The sequence below is a fragment of the Lycorma delicatula genome, chromosome 3 (genome assembly GCF_047948215.1).
Source record: "Lycorma delicatula isolate Av1 chromosome 3, ASM4794821v1, whole genome shotgun sequence".
NCBI lineage: Eukaryota > Metazoa > Arthropoda > Insecta > Hemiptera > Fulgoridae > Lycorma > Lycorma delicatula.
Genome location: NC_134457.1, coordinates 94,748,032 through 94,774,271, shown reverse-complemented (window position 1 = coordinate 94,774,271; position 26,240 = coordinate 94,748,032). Strand labels below are relative to the sequence as shown.

At 28.8% G+C, this 26,240-nt stretch overlaps 1 protein-coding gene across 1 annotated transcript in view; it reads left to right on the top strand.

Annotated features, from left to right (window-relative positions):
* Positions 1-25,995, top strand: part of LOC142321173 (cell adhesion molecule Dscam2-like) — a 267,607-nt gene extending 241,612 nt beyond the window's left edge. Inside the window, exons 21-30 of the mRNA XM_075359168.1 lie at positions 348-501; positions 1,517-1,737; positions 4,527-4,712; positions 5,953-6,243; positions 10,671-10,806; positions 15,199-15,356; positions 19,044-19,232; positions 21,395-21,547; positions 22,257-22,344; positions 25,863-25,995. Of these exons, the coding sequence (XP_075215283.1) occupies positions 348-501; positions 1,517-1,737; positions 4,527-4,712; positions 5,953-6,243; positions 10,671-10,806; positions 15,199-15,356; positions 19,044-19,232; positions 21,395-21,547; positions 22,257-22,344; positions 25,863-25,995 (1,709 nt within the window). The remainder of the gene's footprint in view (positions 1-347; positions 502-1,516; positions 1,738-4,526; positions 4,713-5,952; positions 6,244-10,670; positions 10,807-15,198; positions 15,357-19,043; positions 19,233-21,394; positions 21,548-22,256; positions 22,345-25,862) is intronic.
* Positions 25,996-26,240: the final 245 nt, after the last annotated feature.

Genomic DNA, 26,240 nt, shown 5'->3' with positions numbered 1-26,240 from the left:
CAAATGTCATGTACTTATTTAGTATTTGGAAGAGGTTCTATGGGAGAATTTTCAAAAACAAAATCTTGATTGAATATCTAGACACTGTGGTGAATTTGTAAAAAAAAAGTGCTAAAAAATCGTCCCAATAATTTGGAGAACAAGTAAAAAGTAAAACTACAACTTCTTTCTAATAATATAGAAGATTTTTTCATGAAAGAAAATTGAAGAAGTTCAGTAGTACTCTATATACTCATGTATTGAGTAATTATTACCTATCAGTAATTAAATATATGTAATAAATTAGTAGTAGCACTACTATTATTTTTTTAACAGTGATGAAGTTACAATGATGTTCATTCTGTCAGTTCCTGCACGAATTGCCTCATTCTCTGAGCGAGTGATGGGCAGCGCAGCTTCAGAGTTAAGCCTGAGGTGTCATGTTGTCGGTCTTCCTGCTCCAACACGTATCTGGAGGGATCCTAATGGTGTGGTGATATCTGGACGAAGCAAACATTACAGGTAATTTGTTCTCTTTAGCATTACTCATTTTTTAATTATATTTTATGAAGTGCTCTTCTGAAGTTTATGAAACCATGTTACAGTTACATAAATCATTAGTAGTAATGTGGTAGTACTGGCTAATGCTAGATACATTTGTCAGTTAATTATCCATTACTAAGGTACCATAACAACTTCCTTTGTGAATGTGTTTAAGATGAATGTAAGTTTAGTAACGTCAGTTTGTTTTCAGAATTTATTGTGTTTTTGAAAATGGTAGGAGAAAAAAAATTACTACAACAAAACTTGATGCATGTGTGTTTTGGGAAAAATCTCAGGTGATAGCAACTAAGTGTTTAACAGGGGACCAAAAAACTATAAAAGGTACCGGCAACAAAATTATTGTGTCATTTAAATGAAGGTGATAAATTTCTTGATGCAGCATTACTAGCAATGAAATATTTGTATAAATAAACAAAACATATATAAAAAAAAGAAGAAAGTAGAATCACAATTATAAAAAAAAAAATATCTTTTAAAATAATTACCTAATCACAATGCTTAACCCTTATGTTGAAGAATGAATTTTACGAAGAACTTCGAGAAAGATTCAAGAAATTCCATTCCTGATGATAATAATTTTTATTTGATAACTGAAATCCTTTATCTCCATTATCTGTGATGGAAAAGAGTTACCTGATGTAATAACACATTTTAAAATGTGTTAACTTTTATGAAATAAACATTGACCAGCATGTAAAAATACTAAAATTAAACTATTGAAATGCTCTGTGGGTATTGTATCATGAAAGCTTACCTACCCCTAACATGAGAGATTCCCCCCAAAAAAATTCCAAAGATAACTTTATGTATTCATATACTCTTTCAATTAGGGTGAATTAGTTTTAGACTGAATATTGAGGATTTAATTAATGCAGCTTATCTACAATTTTGTATTTATGTTAGTTTATCATGATTATTTATCTAATGAAAGTAGAAATTTTTAGCTTTGTTTATTTTTTTCATAATTTTTTAGAGTTTTGGAAGATGGAACACTTTTACTAAGTAACTTAAAAACAGAGTTAACTGGAAATTATTCATGCCATACAGAGAATGTATTTGGACGTGATCAGGTTTTATATCAAGTAGTAGTTATGACTGTTCCTGATCCACCTGTACTGGTTGTTTTAGCATCTACTTCAAATAGTCTTGCATTACAGTGGAGAGTTATATCCAATGGTGGTAGTCATATTACAGGTAAATATTGCACTCTAGTATTCTTTATTTATTTTTGTTGAATAATGCCTATTAAAGAGGAATTTATAAAAGTAAATAACTTTCTTTTAATTTAGAATATATTTAACATAGATATACAATATTAGATTAATGTACAAAATAATTAATATGTAGGTATTCTAAAATAATTAAAACTGAATTATAAAATTCCCTATTTTGTCACTTTCTGAAACTTGGTGTCTTGTTCTTTTATTTTTATTCTTTTATTCTTGTTTTTATTTTTTTTTATAAAACTTAAAATTTACTGTGAGTTTGAGGGTACCTACCCTCAAAATCTATTTTATTTTATCCAAGAGGCTAAAATCACTCCAAATTTTTAATAAGCTTGACATAAATGCTAAGCTTACCAAAAGTAAATGAAGTGCAAAATTGTTTCCTGTTCCCTTCATTGCTAAGTTGTATATATTATTACACATTAGAATTCAAAATCCCACCAAAATGCAGGTGGTAACCTATCATACAAGTGATGTCTTTATTTTATTTTACTTCAACAGAATAACAATATTCATTCTGTTTAATATTAGTTATACAATGAAAAAACTGTATAATATCATTAACCTAAGAGAAAGTCACTCTGATCATAAATTAAAACTCTGAATGTATTCAAATAAACCTCATACAAATTCGTTTGTATGAGGTGTAGTTTTGATTGCAGGAATTATTCTGAAGGCTGAAATCAAAGAAAAAAAAATGACAATTTTATTTATGCACATGGCCATAGATTGATTCTCACTCTTTCTGCATGACAGCACCACTAAAAAGATGGTGACTCATGAACAGAAAGCCTTCTGTGTTCTACAGATTGCTAAAGGTCATTCTGTACAGTTCAGTGTGCGTTACGTTGAATATTTATTTATGATCCTATAAGTGTTAATAATATTCGTCAATGGCATAATCAGTTTGAAACAACCAGATGTTGTGTAAAGTACAGATTGACCAAGAGTATCTGAAGAAAATCTGTTAGGAGGGCCTGCCGCAAATTTGCAATTCTGGCGATGACCATGTGGAATGTTTTAATGAAACACTTACATTACCATTTACAGCTGTTACAAGTTTTGAGGCCTTCAGTCTGTTCTGAGGGTGCTGACTTTGCAAATGAAATGTTCAAGCATGAAGGTGATGACTTCCTTTATTTCATTGTGTTTAATGAGTGAACTTTTATCTTAGTAGAAAAGTTAAAATACATAATGTTCATAACAGGAGGGGCAATGTTGGAAAATCCCCATGAACTCTTGCAAGGCGAAAGGAACTCCCCAAAATAAAATGATTGCTGTGCATTATCCTGGCAGCAAGTTTGCAGCCTGTTACTTTTTCACTGAAGCAAGCATAACAGGAGTTGCTTATTTGGATATGCTGCAAGATAGATATGAGAATTTTATTTACCAACAGAATTGTGTGTCTCCTCACTGGCATAAGTTTGTACAGGATCGGTGGAATAATATTTTCGCCAGCTGCTTGATGATCAGTTGCCATAAATCCGATCACAAAATTTGTTTACAGTTGCCTCTTAAGGTCACCCAATCTGATTCCTTGAGATTTTTTCCTATGAAATTGTATAAAGGATATGGTCCATGTGCCTTCACTACGTAGTTTACCTGATAATAGGCACAGGATTGAAACAGCTGTCGCTTCTATTACTCTATGCATGCTGGTTAAAGTAGGAGGTGACACTCTTCTATCTATTGGATGTGTAATGCGTGAAATAATGCTCACATTGAACTATTGTAGGGAAACTATAAATGTAACTAATTTTATTTGTGACTGATTACTGTAAGTCAAACTTAGAAAAAAATTAAATAGTTTTAAAAACCTGATTTTCTTTTTTTTTTAAACCTGTGTAGTAAAGGCTAGAACAGCTAGTGTGAAGTAACGAATTCACCTAACAAACTCTGTCAGCAGTTTGGGTTTATTCAGTTAGTGAGGTGGAAATATATAACTTATTTTTTATCATTATTTACAAACTCAATTAATAAATGAAGTTTACAGACATGATTTCAAATAATCGATTTAAAATTTTTATTGTATACCACTATATAAGTATTATTAAGTAATTTTGTATCTCATTCTAAAGATTACATTTCAATTAATTATAGAGCAAACTATTTATTTGTATGTAGCAGTATTAAAAATTATATATATATATATATATGTCAAAAAAAAATTACATTGCTTTGAATAAAAATTTGTGGTACTAATGAATCTGCACAGAATTTCCAAATTTTGTAAATTTGTTAAGAAATCTTCATAATTCTTCTAGATAACTGTTAATAAAACTGAGAAATTTATGTAATTGAACTTAAAAATTATGAAATTTTCACTCATTAGAGAATTTCTATGCATTTTAGAATTCATAGACTACATTTCTGTGTATAAAAATATGTTCAGTAACTGGAATATAAATATCCTAAGTAGAATGAATCAACATGGTACAGAATAATACAGTAGAATATTATTTTTAACCATAAAACTTGTGAACTAATGTTAGTTTCAGAATTACCTCAATAAAATTAAAAAAACCTTTTTTTATTGGACACAAAAAAATACAGTTTTCTTAAGATTATTTCAGTTCATTTTATTTCTTTAAAGTTTCACTATCTGTAAACATTTAATTAAGAAATAAGAAAAATGAGGCCGATAATAATTTCTATTTGAACATTTGTTATATTATTAGATAATAATTGTAGATGTTTACTCATATATAGCTAATGCAATAGTAAATACTGTTTTTACATATAACTTCCTTTGATTAGGTTACAGTTTGAGTTATCATCATGGACAATCTGAGTGGCTAACTGTAGAGCTGGAAGCTGATCGACGGACATATACTCTGACTAAACTTCTTTGTGGTACAGAGTATGAATTATATCTTAAAGCTAAAAATGCTGTTGGAGAAAGTAAATCCAGCCAATATGTGCATACTGCTACTAAAGGTCACGGTAAGTATTCGTGGAATGTATTATTTTAGCTCATATCAGCTTTAGGGATCATGGAAAAGATAGGAATATGTTTTCTCATATGAATGGGATTACACTTTTGTTGATTAATATCATTTCACTACAATATACTTTAGTGAATAGCATATAGCGTAAGTAAATGATATCATTAAAACATACTCAATCTATTGTTTGGTAAGTCCAAAGTTGTACTGATGAAGCATTATACGATCTTTAAGAACTCAGCTTATATATAAAATCAATATTGCTACAAAAGTGATAATAAAAATTTTTGTGATGAAGGGGTGTAGTTATGGTATATTTGATGACCTCATCAATTAACTACTATTTTTACATAATCAAGCAAACAAATGTAATTTGAATCAAACAGAATTGACAGTTTTAAATTTGTGAAAGCAGATGAGGAAAGCAAGTGAATTGAACTGTACCAATTTCCTATTTTTTTTATTTTTTATAAATATAATCTTTTAAGGTATGCACAGACAGCTTACATATTTTATATGATATAAAACTCAATTTCTTTCTCTCAAGTGATTCCAAAAATCTTCAAAAATAAGCTTTTTTGTTTAAAATTAACTTAGGTTTTTCAATGAAAAATTAATTGTATGTAGTCTTTTCGTTTATAAGCCAATTATTTATTTGTCTAAAATTGAAGCCATTTTTTCTGTCTTTCATCTGTTTTTACTCCATCTCTCTTTTAATCATTACCTAAGTGTTGGTTATATTACCATCAGATCCCTGAGAAAAAGAAAACTTTAGTTTTAAGAACCTCATTTCAAACAATCATAGACTCAGTAATAAAAATGATTCACAAATAAATTGGAAACAAAAAAACTTTTCTTGCATTAATTTGGTTATGTTTTTTTTAGTTTTTATGGGGATCAAAAGACAATGTGGTCAGGAAAATTGAAACAAGTAGATGTAGCTTATTATTTTTAAATAAGTTTCTTAAAATTTCCATGTGTATGAAATAAACTTAAAAATATGATTTAGCTGGGGAATATATTTAAAAAACAAAGCATCTAATGGTTAACATTTTTTGTTATATTACATACTGGCAGACTTGTTTACACATTTTATATAACTTGCTGAAAAGTTAATCTTATAATCACTACAATAAGGAAAATTCAAAAGTTTTCAGGAATTATGTTATTTCATTTTAAATTTACTAATTTAAGGTTAATTTTAAAATTTTTATTATACTTAAAACTATTTGTTGCAGCACCTGGAAGAGCAGATCAAGATGATCTACTTAATGTTAATTCCACATCAGCTATGCTTTTCTTGGAAAGTTGGCCATCCAGAGGATGTCCGCTAAATCATTTTAAAATAACATATCGAGCACACGGTGATTTCCAGTGGTTAAGTTTAGGTTCTGAGATAGCACCTAAAGAAACTGTTCTAATGTCCAATTTACAGCCAGCAACAAGGTATTATTTGAAAATTGAAGCTCATTCAGATTCTGGAAGTACTGTTCATGAGTATGTTTTTGTCACTCGTTCAAAATCAGGAGGTATGTTCACCTAAATAAATAAGTATCGTTTTATTTTGCTCACAAAGAAATAAAGGTCAGTTTATGTAGGGCGAAACTAAAACAAGCTCTTCTGCATTTACTTGCAGGATCAAGGAAAATAATGTTAAGACCTTGGTAATAATAGCTCACTAACAAAAGTAGTATTGTTTGTTAAAAGACTATCTGCATTAGCTACAACTGCAGTAGTTGTATATGACCTGACGTTTGACATTTCTAAAAATGTTTGAAGTTCTCTTTAATCAAAGATAGAGGGTTTGCTATGTGCATTTGTGACATAATGTTTATACCCAATGTTAGTTCCATGTTAAGATTTACTTGTAAAGGTTCCGAACTTTCACGTAAATTGATGGTTCATTCATCATATCTGACAAATAATCTTTGACCCTTCAAATAAAATATGTTAAATAGAGCTTAGTGAGTTGGCCAACCTTTATGTCTGTGGAACTGTCCAAGGGTGTTTTCATATCTTGGAGATGTAATAGAGGCTGAAGTGCTGATTGGGTAAAGCCAGGTCTCTTAATTTATTCTTAATTTACTCATACAAGATATTTTTAGGTACCTTCTCATTATATGAGTCTAATTTTAAAAGTTTGTTATACTTAAAATTAGTGAACCAATATACACATAATTTGTATTCCTATAACCTTGAATTTATATAATTCTCAACTGGTTACCAACTAAGGAATTCTTCAGCGTTATTCACTGGAGGGCCTACACAAAATAGTTGCATTCCAGTAGTCAATGAATACCACACAAAACTTTTAGATGAGAGATAAAAAAAATCCCATAACTTAATATAATAATCAAAAATTGTATTCTTAATAACCTTTTTTAATGTCATTATCATATGCTTTTGAATTAAAAGTTATATAAGAATATGAATCTTTGTTTCTAACATTTTGTTGTAATTGTAGACTTAAAAGAATCTGAATAGATTATTCAGATGAAGCGTAATAATATATCATTTAGTTTACTCCAAGAATGATAGGTTTGCAATTACACAGGTGACAAAGGTTAAGTAAATTGGTAAAAAAACTGCTCTAACATTTGCTGAACTGATCAAGGAATAATGTTAATAAACTTTGATTCCAACAGCATAACAGTGTAAAAAATTATAAATAAAATAGAGAAATATTTACAATCAAATTAATCAAAAAATTAGAAAAAATATGAATTAATATTGCTGCAACTATGTGAAGATAAATAAAACTGATATATAAAAAAATAGTTAATTATTAAATATTAATTAAACATTAAACAAATGTGAAAAAAATTGAGGTATATCTAAAATAATTTTTTGTAGATATTTCAACAGGAAATATCTATAAAATATCTTCAGTAAATTGGAAAATATTTTATTTAATTTTAAGTAAATCAGTTTAATGATCTTTTAGATCATTAGGTTATTTAATAAAGTTTAGAAACTGAAACTTTATAAGGTCCTTTCTTACATTTTTAAATATTATGATTTTGCCTAACAATTATTTAGTTTTCCAGTTTGATAAAAGTAAACATTGTTTCTTTTTAGGAATACTATTAAATGTATAATATTGTGTATTTATGCATTAGTAAAGTGGTCCCCAAACTTTTCCGAGTCACGGTGCCCTTTTTCACTTAAAATTTTTCTATGGTGCCCTACCCTAAGTAAAATTATGACTACTCATAAGAGATAAAAATAAATAAAACTTGTGTATCTTTATTATTTTTTTATTGTTAACATTAAATTAATAATTATAAATGTCTTGGTTTAATTAATTATTAATCTTTTACAATATTTTGTGGTGCCCATTTGAAGAGGACGTGGCTCCCCAGGGCACTGCGGCACACAGTTTAGGAATCACTCCACTAGTGTAAAGATGTAAAAGCTACTCTTTGCAAGGGTCTGCTTTGTAGTAGAAAAAATTGTAATATATTGAAAAAATGAGTAATATTTTCCTTTTTTATATATAAAAATCACTCATCTGTGAAAAAAATTAATACTTGATTACTTTGTGATAAAATGGTGTGAAAATTTTCAATTTTCTTTAAAATCATTGTATTAAGGAGATCTCAGGTTTGATATTTTCCTGTATTATTGACTTTTTGTGTTTGTAATGTCTATGGTCTTTAACCACAAAACTTTGATATGACTTATTACCTACAATTACTTTGTAATAACATTTTTTAAATATTGTTTTTGGAAAATTTGTTATATTTGTTTTGGGGGATAAATTATATATATAAAAATATTTTAAATGATTTCCAATTAAATGGTGGGATACAAATATAACATTATGATGGCAATACTTGTATAAGCAAGATGATTCATTTACTGTATGTTCTGAAATGTTAGCACGTAGCTATATTCTGAGTCATACAATTAACATACTAGTATTGTTTTAATGTTCGTTGTGTATGCATATAATGTAGTTTCATTCAGTTTTGTGATTTACTGTTAATGTATCAAATATGTTTTGTGTAAGCGAATAAATTAATTAAGGAAAGAGCGTAAATGATCTAGATAACTTTTGTGTTTGGGGATTTGATGTTTAAAGAAAAACAGTAAAGTTTGACTACTAGTTAAAAAATGTTATGAACTATATTTTGGATACAAAGTTGGGCAATGAGATTAGAAATTGGCCCTCACATCTGCTGTGCGAAATGTTAGACTGGAGTAAGGCTAATTGGATATGAGTTTGCCATATCGATGGTGTAACATGAACCACATGACTGTTAGACTGTTATTTCTGTGTTACAAAGATAAAAGAAATAAGAAGTAAATCCAAATACACAGTATAGTAGCCAAAATTACTGTCTGCTATAAGGTCGATGCTTCATAGTGAGGACTTACCAGTATCACATCCTTTAATATATCTAATTATAGAAGATGAATTGGAATAAGAGGTAGTCACTGAAGTTCAGCATGCCAAATGATTCTACTTTTGAAAAAGAATCCACTTCCCGTTAACCTCATCTAATAACTCAAGGTCAATTAAACAGCCCTCTTTGGGATTTGAACTTGATAAAGAAACTTTTGGGATCTAGGCTGAAAGGCAGGAATTTTCTCCATACTGAAGTAAAGAGTGTTTCTTTCATAATTGTCGGGAAGGGATTTAAGATTTATATTTTGAAGAAAATAATTATTTGTGTTGTCATGGATGCTTTTTATCATGAACAACTCTAAAGAATGAGGACTGTTCATTGATTCCTAGAAAACTAATTTAAAGGTTGTCCTTTTGCACAGTGGCAAAAAAATTCTTCTTCGCTGTTACGTTCTTCTTATGCAACTAACATGAAATAAGTATATGAAAATACTGTTAGAAAAAATTCAGTACAACTAATGTTGGACTGTATTTTGAGATTTAACTGTATTGCATTATTAGTGGGTTTGCAGCTCAATAACACTAAATTCTTTTGAATTTTTATGACTCGACAGCATGGATAAGACAAATCAGTATATTAGAAAGGAATGCCAAAGCGTGAAGCACTTAAGCCTTGACAGAAAAACATTGTACCTTCCTCAGTAGTTAACTTGGAAATGATTCTTCTCTCTCCATTCCATAAAACATTAGAACTTTTCAAAAACTTTGTTAAGCCAATAGACAAAAATGATGCTGGATTTCATTATTTGAAAGAAAAATTTCCACATGCTATGCTAGTGATGCTAAACTCAAGGAAGCAGTTTTTGTGGTCCCAGGCAAACTAAAAATTTCTTTACTAGGAAAGGATAATATGAAGATCTGTTAAGCTAAGTAATATGCCAACATGGAGATGATTTAAGATGTTGTGGAAAATTTTTTTAGAAATCAAAAATTCCGTAACTCCCATGACATTATGGGTGAATTATTATAGTCATACAAACATATCGGGTGTAATATACTGTAAAAATTCATTCTTGGATTTCTTTCTGGACAAATTTGGGCACCATTAGTAATGAGCATGGGGAGTGCTTTCATCAGTGAATCTCAGCCATGAAAACACAGATACCAACAGCAGTAGAATGCAAGAATGCTCACAGATTATTGTTCAACAGTAAACAGGGATGTTCCAGATGCCAAATACAAAAGGGAAACAACAGCTACTACATTTTAATTAAATTGAATAGTTACCAGCATTCATGTAAACTATTAAATTTCCTTCAAAGTTTATTTATGTATAAATAAAACTCGGTAGGTGATGAGAAAATCGATTTACATTTGAATTCAACATGAAAAATTTAATTACGATCACATATTTTATTCCTTACGCCAAAAAAAGTTTAATTTTGTTCCACTGTGTTACTAACATTTTGCTTAAATTTATTTTTGGTCAGTTGTTCATACTTTTATATCCATTCTTCTTTTCCTTCTTTAATATAACTTTTATGTATATGTACAGTCTCTAACTTAAAAAAATTATAGTTTTATCGTTTTATATACTTTTTTCAGAAATAATTTCTCTGGAACTTATTCCAGAGCAACCAGTATCTCTTTTATCGCAGATAAATATAATGTTTCCAATTGCATCTGGAATAGTATGCTTATTGGCTATTACTGCTTGTATTTACATTTTATTTCGAAGGAGGTAAGTTTTATGCAGTTAGAGTGCATGGTTTTCCTGTTATTAATAAATGAATATTATAGTATGTTAACTGATTTGGTTTATGAATATTTCCTTACCATTAGAGCAGAGGTTGGGCTCACAATGAGCCTTACCTAATTTTTTTACATTCAGAAGTTTTATCCTTTTCCCAAGAAATATTTTTACTTTTACTTTTTGACATCCTCTAAATGATGATATATTGAAATCCTCCAAGTTTTTATGTTTTTATGAAAATTTATACAAAAAAGAGTGGTACGCTGGAGGAGTAAAATTTACCCCCATAAATTTCCATTTTTGAATGCTATATTATGACTTATATTCTCATGCACATTGTTTCCAAGAATGTTTACAAGACTGTGAATTGCACTGGATATGAATCACCATATCTCACCACTTTCTTAGAAAAATAATAAGTTTGTTTTTCTCATGCTATCATTTATCAGTTTGCTGGTATTCTTTATCAGTGATAGATATCTTCAGTCATGTTACATCAGCTCGGTCTTTCTAGTGAAGATATTTTGCACAGTTAGAGAATTCACATTTAGAATCGGAAAGTGCTGTATCCTGTTAAGATACTGATTTTGTCAGAAACAAGTGAGAACAAGTTGTCACCTAAAGTGAATGCATTTTGAGATTTTCTCAACCACTTTAGCAAACGCAATCAAATTCCTTCAATTCTTTGACAGTAAAGATGTTTGCTAGAGCTACAACAGAGTAGGAAATCTTAATGCCAATTCAATGTCATTATCTGGAAAAAGGAGTCTGTAAATGTCTTGAAGGAAGAAGAAGAAGGAGGCTCCACGACACATGCTTGACATAAAGTGAATGAATCTGTCAAGTGCCTTCAATTAACTTTTGTGATAAATCAGTGCTTTGTCTCATCAAGAAATACACAGAATCATATCTTTGGAAATAAATAAAAAAACCATGATTAACTGTGTCGCTCTAGAAATTAGAGACAATGATTGCTAGAATACATACCTGTGATGTTTATTTTACCTTTAAAGATATCTTAAACATATCTATTTTTGAACCAAGGTATCTGACTAATGGTCACATTCTTGGAGACAAACTTCATCAAAGATACAATGTCAACGGATAATGTATTACAAGAGCTCCTTAGATACCATTATTTTGATGAAAAATCTGAACATCTGGTAGTAGTGACAAGTTTGTCCTTATTTCAAGAATTTTGAATAAATTTGTGGAAAACTGCCTTTTTGTTATTGGTGCAATGTAACAGTTGATAAGTAATTATTTCTAAGCAAAACAAGATGCAAGTACACTCTGTTTATGCCAAACATACATGAAAAATAGTTTAAATTTCTGGATTGGGGTTGATGTAGCAATAATATAGTCTGCAATAGAGTCTGGTAAAGTGAGAATCTGGTAAAAAGTATTATTTTCCCGAAAGGTAGCCACTTGGAGAGTATGTTATTCTTTATCTCATGGGGACACTTTTTGAACCAAGGAAGGAACTTTAGAAACAATTTCTTTATTACTCCTCAGTTTGCAAAAAAACAACATTGGTTGGATGAATGAATAAGATTTTTTGGGAAGCCCCTAATGAAATTGAGAATACCTGTGCTGAAATTTGTTCAACCTGCATATTATGACATAATGGCTGAACAGATTCCAATTCGATGGTTTACCAAGGAAAAAAATATGAATGTTATTGTTCTCAGTCTATTCCTTTTGAAGTTTTTGCTGAAGTTAAGGAAAAACCATAAACCATTACTTTTTATAACCTCACAAAGTGCAGGTGATTGTTCTGGACTTATAAATATATAACTAAAGCTGCACACAGGAAATTGTTAGTGCATGCTTTTACAGTATTTTGGATATAATAACCATAAATAGTTGGATGATTTACAAGTAATAAACAACACAAAAGGAAGAAATTGATTCTTCAGCTGTTGAATGAATTGAGGACAGGAAAAGAGTAAGAAGAAAAACAAATCGATAAAGAAAAGCTAACAAAACAAGAGGCATAAAAAAATAGAAAAAATGTCAAATTGGTATGTGCAAAGGCAGCAAGATCTTTGGTTTTCTCATGAACCACAAAAACATCAGTAGAAAATATGCAGGAAAAGTACAACCTTGTGTGCCAAAAGTGTTTAACTGATAGAAATAATATTTATTGAGAGAAAATTAACACTGCATAAACCAAATAATCATATGTAGACTTAAACCTTTATAAGTATACTTTGAAACAGGAACATTATGGAAAAATTAAACTAATATTAAAGTGGCTGAATGCAGTAGTAAAGGAAAGTAAGTGATATTCTTTAGTACAAATTGAATAAGAGAAAATAAAAAAAGTGGCTCTTCCAATCATAATAGTCATTTTCTAATATATTTATCGTAGTGATAAAAATGCCCCTTCCACTATTTTAGTAATGTTAAATACTCTGTAGATGTAGTGCTAAACAACGTAGTGCTAATTAACATTTATTAAAGTTTGATGTGAATTTATTGAAAAGGGTATTGCTGTTTATACAGGAACATAAAAAATTAAGATCATGAAATTCTGTTGAGTAAATAAATACCTTATGTAAAACTCATTAAACTGAAAAATTGACGTGCATTACACTTTTTTTTCATCGTTTATGACTGCATAGGATCATTTTAGTCAGTCCATTATCCAAGTCTTTTCAAAGGACTGTTTGAGCCTTGCAGTCCTCCCAGTCTTTTCATACTTTCCAATCTCCATGTCCTTTCTGGTGTTATTCACCAGAATAACACTCTATGTCTGTTCTATGTCTCTATGTCTGTTCTGGTGTAACATTTTTGTGTTATTACTTTCATTCTTATGAGTGTAAAGTGAGTGTTTTTGTCCTTGATATTTTTTTTTGATTACTTCTTGTCTCTGGTGTTTTCTGGTGTAAGGCCAATTTCCTTGAGATCCTCTCTTATTTCTCGGATCAATCTGTAACTTGTCTTGGTGTTTTGTGAGTCGAGATTGTATTGTACCAGCTGTTTCAGAAGCCTTGAATCTTGCATTCTCATGTTGTATTTAAAGAATCCTAATCTCTTCTTATGAATGGTATCACTGATGGGTTCTGACTACATGACTTTGTTGGGCATGATCCACCATTGCCCATCTTTCTGGTACTTCTTGTTGATGCAGGTTTTTCCAATTCTTCTTTCGATTTTCTGGAGTCTGTCTGTCTTTGTTTGCTCAGGTGGAAGAGTGTTTCTGCTGGATTTGTGGCTTCTGCTTTTATAACTGTGTTGTGGTGTCATATTTTTGTGCTTATGGATAGATATTTGTTACTGTCAGTGTTCCACGTTAATTTTTTTTACTTTAGCTAGTTTTGTTTGTCCTTGTTTGGATTGAGGATTTTTTGATTGGGTTGTGTGTTGTTATTTCTTAAAGATATTTAAATTGTATTATTATTTTGATGTTATTGCAGTTTATATTTTGACATCTTTTAATTCTGTTGGTTTTTTGGGCATAATTTCTGCCTTTTTGAATGATTTTTTTGGGCCAATTTTATTTGCAATATTTTGAAGTTCTGATATTTGTGTTTCAGCTTCATCAATGTTGTTTGTTAGTGCCAAATTGTCAGCAAAACCAAGGCAGTTTATTTTAATTTTTTGGTTTATTTTTATTTGTGGGGGGATTTTTTGAGCCATTCCCTCCTTACCACTTCCAGATCAGTGTTGAATAGTAGTGGTGAGAGTCGATCACCTTGGTACAGTCCTGTTTTGATCTCAAATAGTCCTGAGAGTTTGCCTCTGAATTTTTCTTTTGACTTAGTGTTTATGAGGGTCAGTTTTATCATGTTTATTCATTTGGGATGAGTTGAAAGGTGTATTAAAAATGTTAGTAGGAATTTTCTATGAATGCAGTTGTATGCTTTCTTGGGTTCTTCAAATGCTATCACCGTGTCTCCGTTTCTTTTTATGCTGTAATCCATTATTAGCTTGAGACTGATGATCTGGTCTAGACAGCTTCTCCAGGGTCTGAAACTTCCCTGGTATTCTCCTTGCTCTTTCTTAAGTTGTAAACCAATCCTGTTAAAGATGATTCTTGAAAGAATTTTGTATGTTATGTCTAGGAGTCAGATTCCTCTGTAATTTTTAGGGTCAGTTTTGTCCACTTTTGTGTAGGGTGAATGAGGACTGTCATCCAGTATCCTGGTACATCTTCTTTGATCCAGATGTTGACAAGCTGTTGATGAAGGTTTTTGGTGGTCTTCCTGCATGTTTCTAGATCTCTACAAAGGTCTAGATCTTCTCCTGGCACATGGTAATTCTTCCTCATCCAGTGAGGAGGTAGTTTTCAATATAACAAGATAATAAAGAAATCTGTAAAACTTTTCTAACCAATTAAATTATTTTGTGTCCATTTATGTTTTTGTGTTTTAGAATTACTCCTACATATAAAACAACTGAATCATCTGGAATGAAAAGCTTAATGGAATTAGAGAATCAGCGTAATGACCACCAATGCCATGCATATTCACCTTCTCCAACTAGAAAAGCTGATTCATCATTAAGTGTTATGAAAGGAAGTGATACTTCAGGTATTGAAAATTCTTTATTCTTCATTTCCCTTTTTTTATTGTTTTGATTTTATAAGTGTCAAAATGGAGCAATGTTGTTTTTTATATTCTGTCATTGCAGAGTTATCCTACACAACAGAAAAGGTCAAAATTTACATTTTTTATGTAAATTAGTGTTTGTAATTAAATCATCATCTTAAAATGTGATCTGGTGGTGTTCATCATTTTATATTTTTTTTATGTCTATAAATGTAATTTTTCTTGAATATATCCATTATCTTTATCTTTATTATAAATCAGCAAAATCTCTAAATTAATTTTTACAATCTGAAATAGTATGTTTTCTACCAGATGGTCAATTACATTAGATAAACCTCTATTTTTGTATGCTGGGTAATTTTCTGTAAATCTTTTTTTAAATGATCGGTTGGTTTTACGAATATAAATATTATTACATTCATTGCATTAAATTTTGTACATTCATCTTAAATAAAATTATATTTTTTACACAAACTGATAACACTGCTACTTTTACTTTTTTAATTTTTTCATATACTTGCTTTTAGAGAAAAGTTCATACTGACTGGTTAAAAAGTGTATTAGGTGGGCATGCTATTTTCTGAATTGGCTTGTATCAAGTTCCATTCCCAATAAGGATAATGCATTTCATTACTTTTTTCTTGGTAAGGTTTCTGTTATAAAAAAAATAATACTTAAGAAAAAACGATTGTGATAAGAAAATATCCATGCAAGCTACTGGTTTTTTACTGAGTATTATTGTTTCTACAATTTTCTACTAAAATAAAATTTAAATTTAAATGTATGTAATTTGTCAAAAAGATTTTCTCGAAAACAAAACTGTCAAACTGTCAAAATTGTCAAGTCAGATTAAAAGCAACTCGGCAAAAAATTTCATTTAGTGGTTATTTCCCTGTAAAACTATTTGGGTAATATATATGTCTGTCTTTTTCTTGTATGCTTATAATTTTATATAAATACTCATCTTTTGAATTCTTAAAAAGTTTCAGTTTGCACTCCTTCCAGTATTCTCTAACATCTGACTTTGGTTTCCTAAATGTAAAATTAGTTTCATAGAAAATTGAAGTAAGTAAGTAATAGTCACACTTTTTCCAGTTTTATCTCTTAATTACTTTTTAACAGTTTAAAGGTCTGCTATAGTCAAATCTAGTTTATTAAGGTAAATCCTGTTAGTTTTACTCTGATAATATTGGCTGGAATGATGAGGTATGAGTTAAAAATAATTTCCATGCTATAATCTAAAGTTTTTGGGTCAATTCAAATGATAGTCTTAATATAAAAAAATTTCTTCAAAGAAAGTTAGTTATTTTTGTTTGAATTATATTCTAACTTTCTTTAACAGACTTTCAGGAGTTAATAAAAAAAGATTGGCAAATAATTACTCTATTCCCATCTCTCTTTAACTTACATTGCTGCTGATTCTCCCCATTTGAAGATGACAGTTTTACTATTTCAAATTTCTTCTGTTTGTAAAAACAAGCAAACTCCCAAAAATATATCTTGGGTGTTTAGGCTTCACCATTCCAAAGAGAATAAAAATTTGTTATTTGCTCAAAGAAAAAAACAAAAAACAGGTCTTACCATAGCATTTAGTTACTTCAGTAAAGATTTTACCAAGCACTTGATTAGCAGACCACTTGAAGCAGAGCACTTGAAGCATAACCATTTTTATGTTGTCATTTGAATTTTCTTATTGTTCAAATCCAGTTTGCTTCATTCATAATTTTATATTTATCATCTTTTTAATGGATTTTTTATACCATACTTGTACTACTTAAAATACATTCATTCATTTTTACAATAAAAACAATAAAAAAAAAAGTAATATTTGTTTATCTTTTAATCTACGACAATGAACCAGCAAAACAATATTCTACTGAAAACTTACCTTTGAAATCAATTGTCTATAAAGATCATTCTAACTCAGCAAATTAAAATTATTAAACATAATTTTTTGGTTGATATATAAAAATCTATGTAATTCATTTACACATTTTCCATAAAATTGGCCTATGAGTTTATAGTTTCTTATTACAGCTACAGTTATTATCTAATTACATAATAATTAATTATAGTGGTCACCATGAAAGGTGATGCTTGTGTTTAAACTATTTTATCTCAGTTAAAAAAAAAATCGCACCATAAAAATGAAGGTATTGTCAGAAACTGCAATTATTTTTGCGTTAACTGGATTTGGCAGATTTTAGTTACTGTCATTGCTTTCAAAAGTAGGGGTTTGAAAAGCTAAAACTCATCATTTTTTGCAATTTTTTTGAGAATATCAACTTTGAATTACTATACAATCAAAAACAATCTGAGATAGAAATTTTCTATTTTGATCCTGTAAATAAATGATCTTCACTATAAAATGCAAATGTTTATTAATTTAAACCAGGTATTAGCAGAAATTTTTTTTTTACACCGAAACGTGATTGTTTTACTTAAAATCACCTGTATGCATAAATAATTGTTTTTTTTTTTTTTGGCTAAATCTTAATTATTATTATTGTAATTATTATTTATAAATTTAGAAACAATTGTTTAATCTACCTTAAAAAGTAGAACATTTATATCTCAGGATCAGTTTTGATTTTATAGTGATTCACAATTGACGTTCTCAAAAAAAAGTACAAAAAATGGTGAGTTTTCTGCTTTTCACACCCCTAATTTTCAAACCAATGGTGGTAACTAAAATTGTCCAAATCCATTTAGTGCAAAAATAATTGCAGTTTCTGAAAATACCTTCATTTTTATTATGCAATTGTTTTTTTGAATGAGATACAATAGTTGAAATTCAAGGGCCATCTTTAATGGTGACCTTCCTTTTTGCTGTTTAGCTTCTGGATTACCGTCAGGTATGACTTCAGAGTATGAATGAAGATGATATGTATGAGTGTAAGTGAAGTGTAGTCTTATACATCTCAGGTTAACAATTTCTGACATGTGTGGTTAATTGAAACCCAACCACCAAAGAACGCCAATATTCACGATCTAGTATTCAAATCCGTATAGAAATAACTGCCTTTACCAAAACTTGAACACTGGAACTCTCAACTTCCAAATCAGCTGAGTTGTGAAGAAACGTTCACCACTAGACCAACCCGGTGAGTTATTTTTCATGGTGACCACTATAGGTGATGAGATTTACTCGTATGTACACATCAGCAAGAAGTCAAGGCAATTATGAAAGGATCTAGTATTCTCCAGATAGAACTTACATGTTTGTGTTCACATTAAAAGTTTGAAATGTTGTTTTTCATTAATAAGATGGAACATTTTATTGTTTCACTGCTGATTTTTCCATCTTTGGTATGAACTTTTATTAGTACTATTTACACCTTAATGAATTAAAACAAAGCAATTGTTAATCTGTAAGATCATGTAAATGATGTTTGTAGTGGTTGTGCAATTGAAGGGTCACTAAACAATACTGAACATATAAACAGAAATGTGGTTGTTATTTTCTACCTTAACATGAAAGAGACAACAGACTGTTATGAGTTCTGAAATTGCTTAAAGTTATTATTATCTACTTTTACCAATTGACCACTTGTACTATCTCACTTGAACCTATCCATTACTTAGCAACTTCTGTCAAGCCTTTTTTTTTGAAATCATTATTTATTTAATAATTTTTTTATGTTTTTATTTATATTTTTATTATTACAGGGGCTGACTATGAAATATGTCCATATGCTACACTAAATCTTCAGACTATGGCACATTCAATGCAGTTTGAAACTTTCAGTCAGAGAGATTGCTATGAAGGACAGCCTCCACGTAGTAGAGATTATCATTATTCAAGAGGAAAGGGTAAAATGAGTTTATCAAATAGTCCTCCTGATGGTCTTAACCTTGGTGTGTAATTTTGAGTAACATTTATCTATTAACAAATTGCAAATGATAGACTGATGAATAATAGTATTAATAAAACAATGATATGTGTTACTTATTTAGTTTGATATGTGTTTTTGTTTTAATTTGCTGGTGATATATACACAAATGAATGATCTATATAATACACAGGTATTTCATTAAATTCTGTTTATGTTTACTCAAGTTATTGCAGAATGTGTATACAGACACTGAATATGTCAGTACAACACCAATGAGTAATAAACTTTTCATGCATAATTATCACCTATACGAAGTCTGTATATAAAGTAATGAGACTAGTCTTTTTTTGGCTGCCAAAGTGGCGACACTGTAAAGTTACTAGTAAACAAATGGTTATATGAACAGATGATTTATGCTAGGTATTAATATTTTTAGTCTATTATTGCCACATGAGACATAAACAAACTTTTCGTGAAACGACCTTTTGTTGTACATTACAAAAATGAGTGATACTAATTATGAGCAACGTTGCGCAATCAAGTTTTGTGTTAAACTCGGTGAGAATGCTACTGAAACTTTTCCAAAATTGAAAAGGGCATATGGAGATGAGGCTTTGTCATGAGTCAAGTTTTTAGTTGGTTTAAAGCGTTTTCAGATGGCCAGGAATCAGTTACGTCCCAATAAAGCAAAAATGAGCAAATCAAAACTCAAAACCATGTTAATTTGTTTCTTTTATAGTAGTGGCATTGTCCAAAAGGAGTTTTCACCTACAGGACAGACTGTAAATTAAAATGTTTATTGAGAAATTCTTGAAAGACTGCAGAAAATAGTTGCTCGCATGAGACCAGCCATCAAAGACAAATGAATGCTGCATCATGACAATGTACTTTGTTACACTGCACTCTCAATTAATGAGTTTCTGGCAAAGAAAAACATTCTTGTAGTTCCTCAACCACCTTATTCACCTGACTTGAGTCCCTACAACTTTTTCCTGTTCCTGACTTTAAAAAAACACCTCAAAGGACGCCATTTTAGAACAGTAGAAAACATTAAAAAAAAGTAACCAACCATCGAAGGATATTCCGGTTTGCTGAGTTCCAACACTGCAATGAAGAGTGAGAAAACTGTTTGAAGCTTTGCATGGCTTCCCAAGGGAACTATTTCGAAGATGATAGTCCATGTATAATTGGAGTGTAAATAAAAAGTTTTTACTTTACTTACAGATTACTTTATTTACAGACTTTGTATCACACCATTCTTCAATAGTACACTCCAGCATACTATTTTATGTTGTATTTGTGAAAATATTCCTAAATAATCGACAATTAGTTCTGAAGCCATTGCTTTAGAACTGAAGAATATATGTTAAAATATTTTCTTCCTTTGAAGTATAAAAGGGAAAAAATTTTTTTTTAAGATTTACAGTTTTATTTAATTACATATTTATTGCCCTGTTTTGTTTTAAAAACTATGATAATGCTTAAATTTTATTAAAATGCATTTGCAAAACATAGCTAACTGTAATTGCTAAAAAATAGAAATAATTTGAATTATAATAAAGTGTAAACTTATTTATTTTTATTTTCACCACAAAAATGAATATTATGAAATGAACTACTTATCTTTTCCTAGGGAATTTTCTTCAGGGAAGCATATCAAAGTGTGAAAGTATCCTTAATACATAATAATATAACATGTTTATTATCAAAATGTGAATAATGCTTTTTCATTATGTGAATATTACTTTTTTGTTATTTTAATTTCTTAATGTGATTGGTAATATTTAAATTTTAATATTTGAGTCTTTGTTAAGCATTTTAGTGATGTTGAAATAGTTATTAAATACTGTGAATAAAGTATTTACTCTTTTATAGCAAGATAAAAAATGTACTATTTTTCATTGCAAGATTTTTCTTAATGCCTTATAAAAACTTTGAAGTAAGTATGATTAAAAAATTTGGATCAAATGTGCAAATCTCCATGATTCATTCTATTTGAAGACTTAAAACTAAAAGCCAAGAGCTTTGTATGTAAATCTAAATATTGATTTGTTGCAAAGTACCATTTATTCATTAAATTTGGGATATGCAGACCCATGATTTAAATATTATATTTAATAAGAATAGTTCTATTGTACCATTTTTTCACCTCTAAAAAAAAATACAGTTTATTTTTTATTACAGAAATATCTTGTATATCAAGTCAACAAACATTACCAATGAGAAAGAAAAGAGGCGTCAAAGATGATGGAAGAACAAGATTCAACTGTCATTGTGATGGTAGCAATGAAAAACCACATCAGCATTACACTCCCTCTCATATTTTAAGAAACACAGGTTAGTTTATTTCATTTTTTTTTAAATACATAGTGTAATAAGTAAGAAATTAACAGAGACCATGTCAGTTCAAACTAAGTTAACCATAACTTGAATTTTTTAGGTACTAATGCTTTTATGAATTTATTACTATTTTTTTTATCACTGTATTTATAACAACTGAATCTCATTTTTGAATGTAATGGAATGGTTTTCACTAGTTAAATAACCTATAACTTTTATTACAGAATTTTGAGTTTTCACTATATTATGGTGTATCAGTGCATTTTGTCACTGTCACTGAGACATATTTTTGTGCAATTATTTTGATGTTCAAGTTATTATTAATTTATTGGTAATGTCATGTGATCACACAATTTCCCATTTTTTATATTACTATGAGGCTTCAACAGTATGCTAAAGTGATAGTTTGCAAAATCTACATATTTTATGTGATATGACGTTTAAATTTTTTTTTTTTAAAAGTGTTCTGTTTTTACCAATTGTTACCAAATTTATCAGTTATTTTTACACTGTATTTTAGGCAATGGTCACTGATATTGCCTCACTGTGCAACAAAACTTTGTTCTCTTTGATTTTCATGTCCTATTTTTAACCAGTTTTATAAATGTAGCAACATTTATAAGCAAGTGATGTTGAAAGCATTGATAAGTTAGAATTAAATTATTGCTACTGCTTTTGTTCAAGTGATCTTTTTTCATTTTTCCAGATTCAACAGTTTTTGAATTAGATTCTAGTACTGAGTCAGCAGACGCATCACCGGAAGTTAAAAGAACTAGAAGAGGTCTTTCATCAAGGTAGTACAAGTACGTAAAATTTAATTTTAATTTTGTGCATTAAGAAGTCAGATAATTTTGAAACATTTCATAATTCTTTTTTAACTATTTTAAAATTGTAGAATTTAAATTATATTTACATATTTTAAATTTAATAAACAATTAAAAATTAATTATTAACTAAAAAAATTACTTAATTTTCCTTTAGAGATTCTTTTTTCTATCTTTTGTCTCTTTTTACTGTGTTAAAACACACCTACATGGTACATGTTCAAACACTCACCATTTTTTGTAATATTACCGTACATTACATCTCTGACAGTAACATGTCAAAAGGAAAAACATAAATTTTTTATTACTAGTTAATTTTTAAAATATTTTTTATTTAATTACTATTTTTCATGATTGGATATATTAATGAAAAAAATACACTGACAAATAAAACAGCTACTAATAAAAATGAGTAAACATAATATAAAAAATTATGTAGAATGTAAAAAATAAATTGTATAAAATAAGTTGGTATTTGTTTCAAAATAATGTATTATTTATCAGTTTATTATGTATTACTTTATTAAATATAATTGTATTGTATATGTATTTGTCTCTTAGTATTTATTTTTTGATCTGAATTATATAGTAATGCCTAGTCTCACATCATATTTTACACAGATGGTGTCATCTGGGGAAAACATTTTCCGCTTTCTTCATTTTTAATATATAAGTTAAAAAATGTGTATAATTTACGAGATCTGTTCAGAAAATAATCAGACTTTTTTAATTGCACGCCAAAGAAGATATTTAGTGACATGTGGTTGGCAGCATTGTGTTCCACATAACCTCCTCTGTGACCACATGTTTTTGGATAGTTGATATCTTGTTCAGTTTTTGTGATGTTTTTGTAAACAAGATAGAACATGTGGTTACAGAGTTTATGGGGAGCAAAATGCTCTGTCAACTGCACATCACTAAATATCTCCATTGGCATGTAATTAAAAAATATTGGTTATTTTTGGAAGAGTCATCTTACTGTTTATTAATAATACAACAGATATCAGTTTTCTTACAATACCTGGTTTAGAAAGCATTTCGCTAAATTTCTTAGATTTGGAAAAGAAGTCATTGATGTTGTACCTGAATTCTTTTTTTTGTTTATATTTTTGTACAAAATCCAAACATTCTGAATTGCAACACAAATAATCAAATAAAAATATCCATCACTAATTCTTTTCTTTAATCTTATTTTTACCAGATTACAACGTTTATCAAGTAAATTTATACAATATCTTCATTATAAATATCAATCACATTTGGTCTTTTAATTTAGGCAAACCTTTTACCTTTTCTGAACCCTAGGAGAGTTGTTTATTGAATTAATGCTGTATGAAGTTGATATAAGATTCAAATTTATATTTTTACTTTGAAATTTGTGTAGAAATAGTATGATATTGACTAAGTATGGTGTACAGTATTTATTACGACAGATGCCAAATGAGAAAACAGTAAACTAATAAATATTTATGAATTAAGAAAGTATCTTCTATACAATCAAAAATGTTATCTACATTACAATATACTCATACACTACATTAAATAATTTAAAAAATGTTTTTTTAAAATTTAGACCCATTTCCTAATGGGTCATGCATCCGCAATACAAAATATATTAAAATAAAATACATGTATAATAATAATTGCGTCATTCTACAATAACAGCTAAACTAGAGAATAATGTTTGCTTCACTCAGAACTGATGAAATATTTTGAAGGAAAAATATGGCCAGCATAAAAATCAAAACTCAACATATTACATATACTCTGGTTTCATACATTATAATTAATAATGTTGAGAATCATAGGTTAAAATTAATAATATTTATTAATTAATTGTGCCTTTGTTGCCTATAGTAGTGTTCATCAATTCTCTTATTCTGAAAATTACTGTCCTCTAAATTTTTTCAGGTGGTATTTTCTGTGTATGCCACTAGGAATATTTTTTAAATATCTTGTTCTATAGGTTTTGTAATTATATACAAGGTTTGTCATTTTTTATACATTACAAAACCTCTTTATTATATAAAGAGGAAAGTTTGTTTGTATGTTGGCAAAAATCTCAACAACTGCTAAACTAATCCCTACCAAATTTTACACTTATCTGTAATAAATTTTAACAGTAGCTTTATTACATACTCAAAGTGTCTTAGGCTATATTAAAATGAAAAATTATTTATTAAAAGTCTAAATAATAAATAATTCCTTATGGTGCTGCCCTTCTCATTCAGGCTGCTAGGTGTGCTGAGCCTTTTAATTGTTATGCTCCTTTCTTTTGGTGAGCTGTGCCAGATATTTTTCAATACAGGTCTGATTGATGTTGAAGATAACATATCATGAATGATTCTTAATCAACGCTAAGCAAAAACAATTGAAGATTTATTGATGAAAATTTGTATATACGTTCTTCTTACGATATAAATGTACATTAATAAAGAATTGTTTGAAATTCTGCGTTTAAAGATGTAAAATGAACTAACAAAGAAATTTACTAATTTAAGAATTTCTCAATAACAAATAAAGATATCAACCTGATTTTTAGTGAGTCTAATTTTCATGTGAATCAACCAGTTTCTAGATGTTTGAAATTCAACCTTGAGAAAGGGGGTTGAAGAAAGGCAAAAAAAATTTGATCAACGATTAAAGATTTTTCCAATCCTGATTATACAAAACCAGATATCCAGTATATTTGGGCTTGCAAATACTCTTCAGATAAACATCTAAAAATTTTTTTTTGAATTATGGGTTTTTTAAGGAGTGTGTCAATATATGGAATGGTGCCTCAGCTAACAGAGCCACTGCCACTGTTACTACATATGTGATTGGTTGCACCTACCTCAGTTAGTTACTAGAAAAAGTAAAATAACAAAAAATTGTCCATGATGGGAAGCACAGGTAACCTTTAGTGCAGGTGAAGCTGCAACAGGTAACTAATTATTCTATAATTTGGAAACATTAACTATAACTGAAGATCAACTTATTGGTTCATGAAAAAATAAATCGATAAATAATAGTAAAATATCTAATTATTTAAATAATTTAAGTTACAGTTTCAAACATGCCTACTGTTTATATGAAATGTTAAAGGATTTAATTGAAATTTCGAAGATTTTATTTTTTTTATAACTAATTTTATATGTAAGTGTGCATTAAATGAATAAATTTGTGGGAATACCATTTAAAATTAGTTGTTTTGGTAATAAATTATAAAACTGAAATGAAATAATTTAAACAGTGACCAAAAATATACAAATTACTTTTAAAAGCAGATTTATATTGTAGTTAATTAGTAAACTAAAAAAAATTAATTCAAAATATATGGATTCAAATTTTAAAAATAAATATATGTGACAAATTATTTTACAACATGAAACATGAATGAGAAAAAATAATATTGTCGTGATAGACTGCTGAATCAGTCTAGAATTAAAATAAAAATAAAAAACTTAACAGTGATGTACTGCATATAAATTGATAATTTGTTGCAGATTACAGCCTCCAATTGAATTTTCAGATAATCAAGAGTTATCTGATTTGGAATGTGATCGTGATCACAGCAGACTAGAATTATTAAGTTATAATAAATTTGAAAAACAACTTTACAGCCAGATTAAAATGTAAGTTAATAAGATCCATTAGATATCTCTTAGCACTATTTATTTTTTAAGTACAAAACATTTAAAAGTTTTCTTTATTTTATTTATTGTTCAACAAATTTATTTTGAGAATTTTTTTAAATAATTTTTTTTAAATTATTTTTTGTTTTATTCATTATTTCAGTCAGTAATAAGCATTAAAGAATACTATTCATTAATACTACATACCCCTAATTTATGACTACTTGTTATAGCAGCCCCTTTACTTTA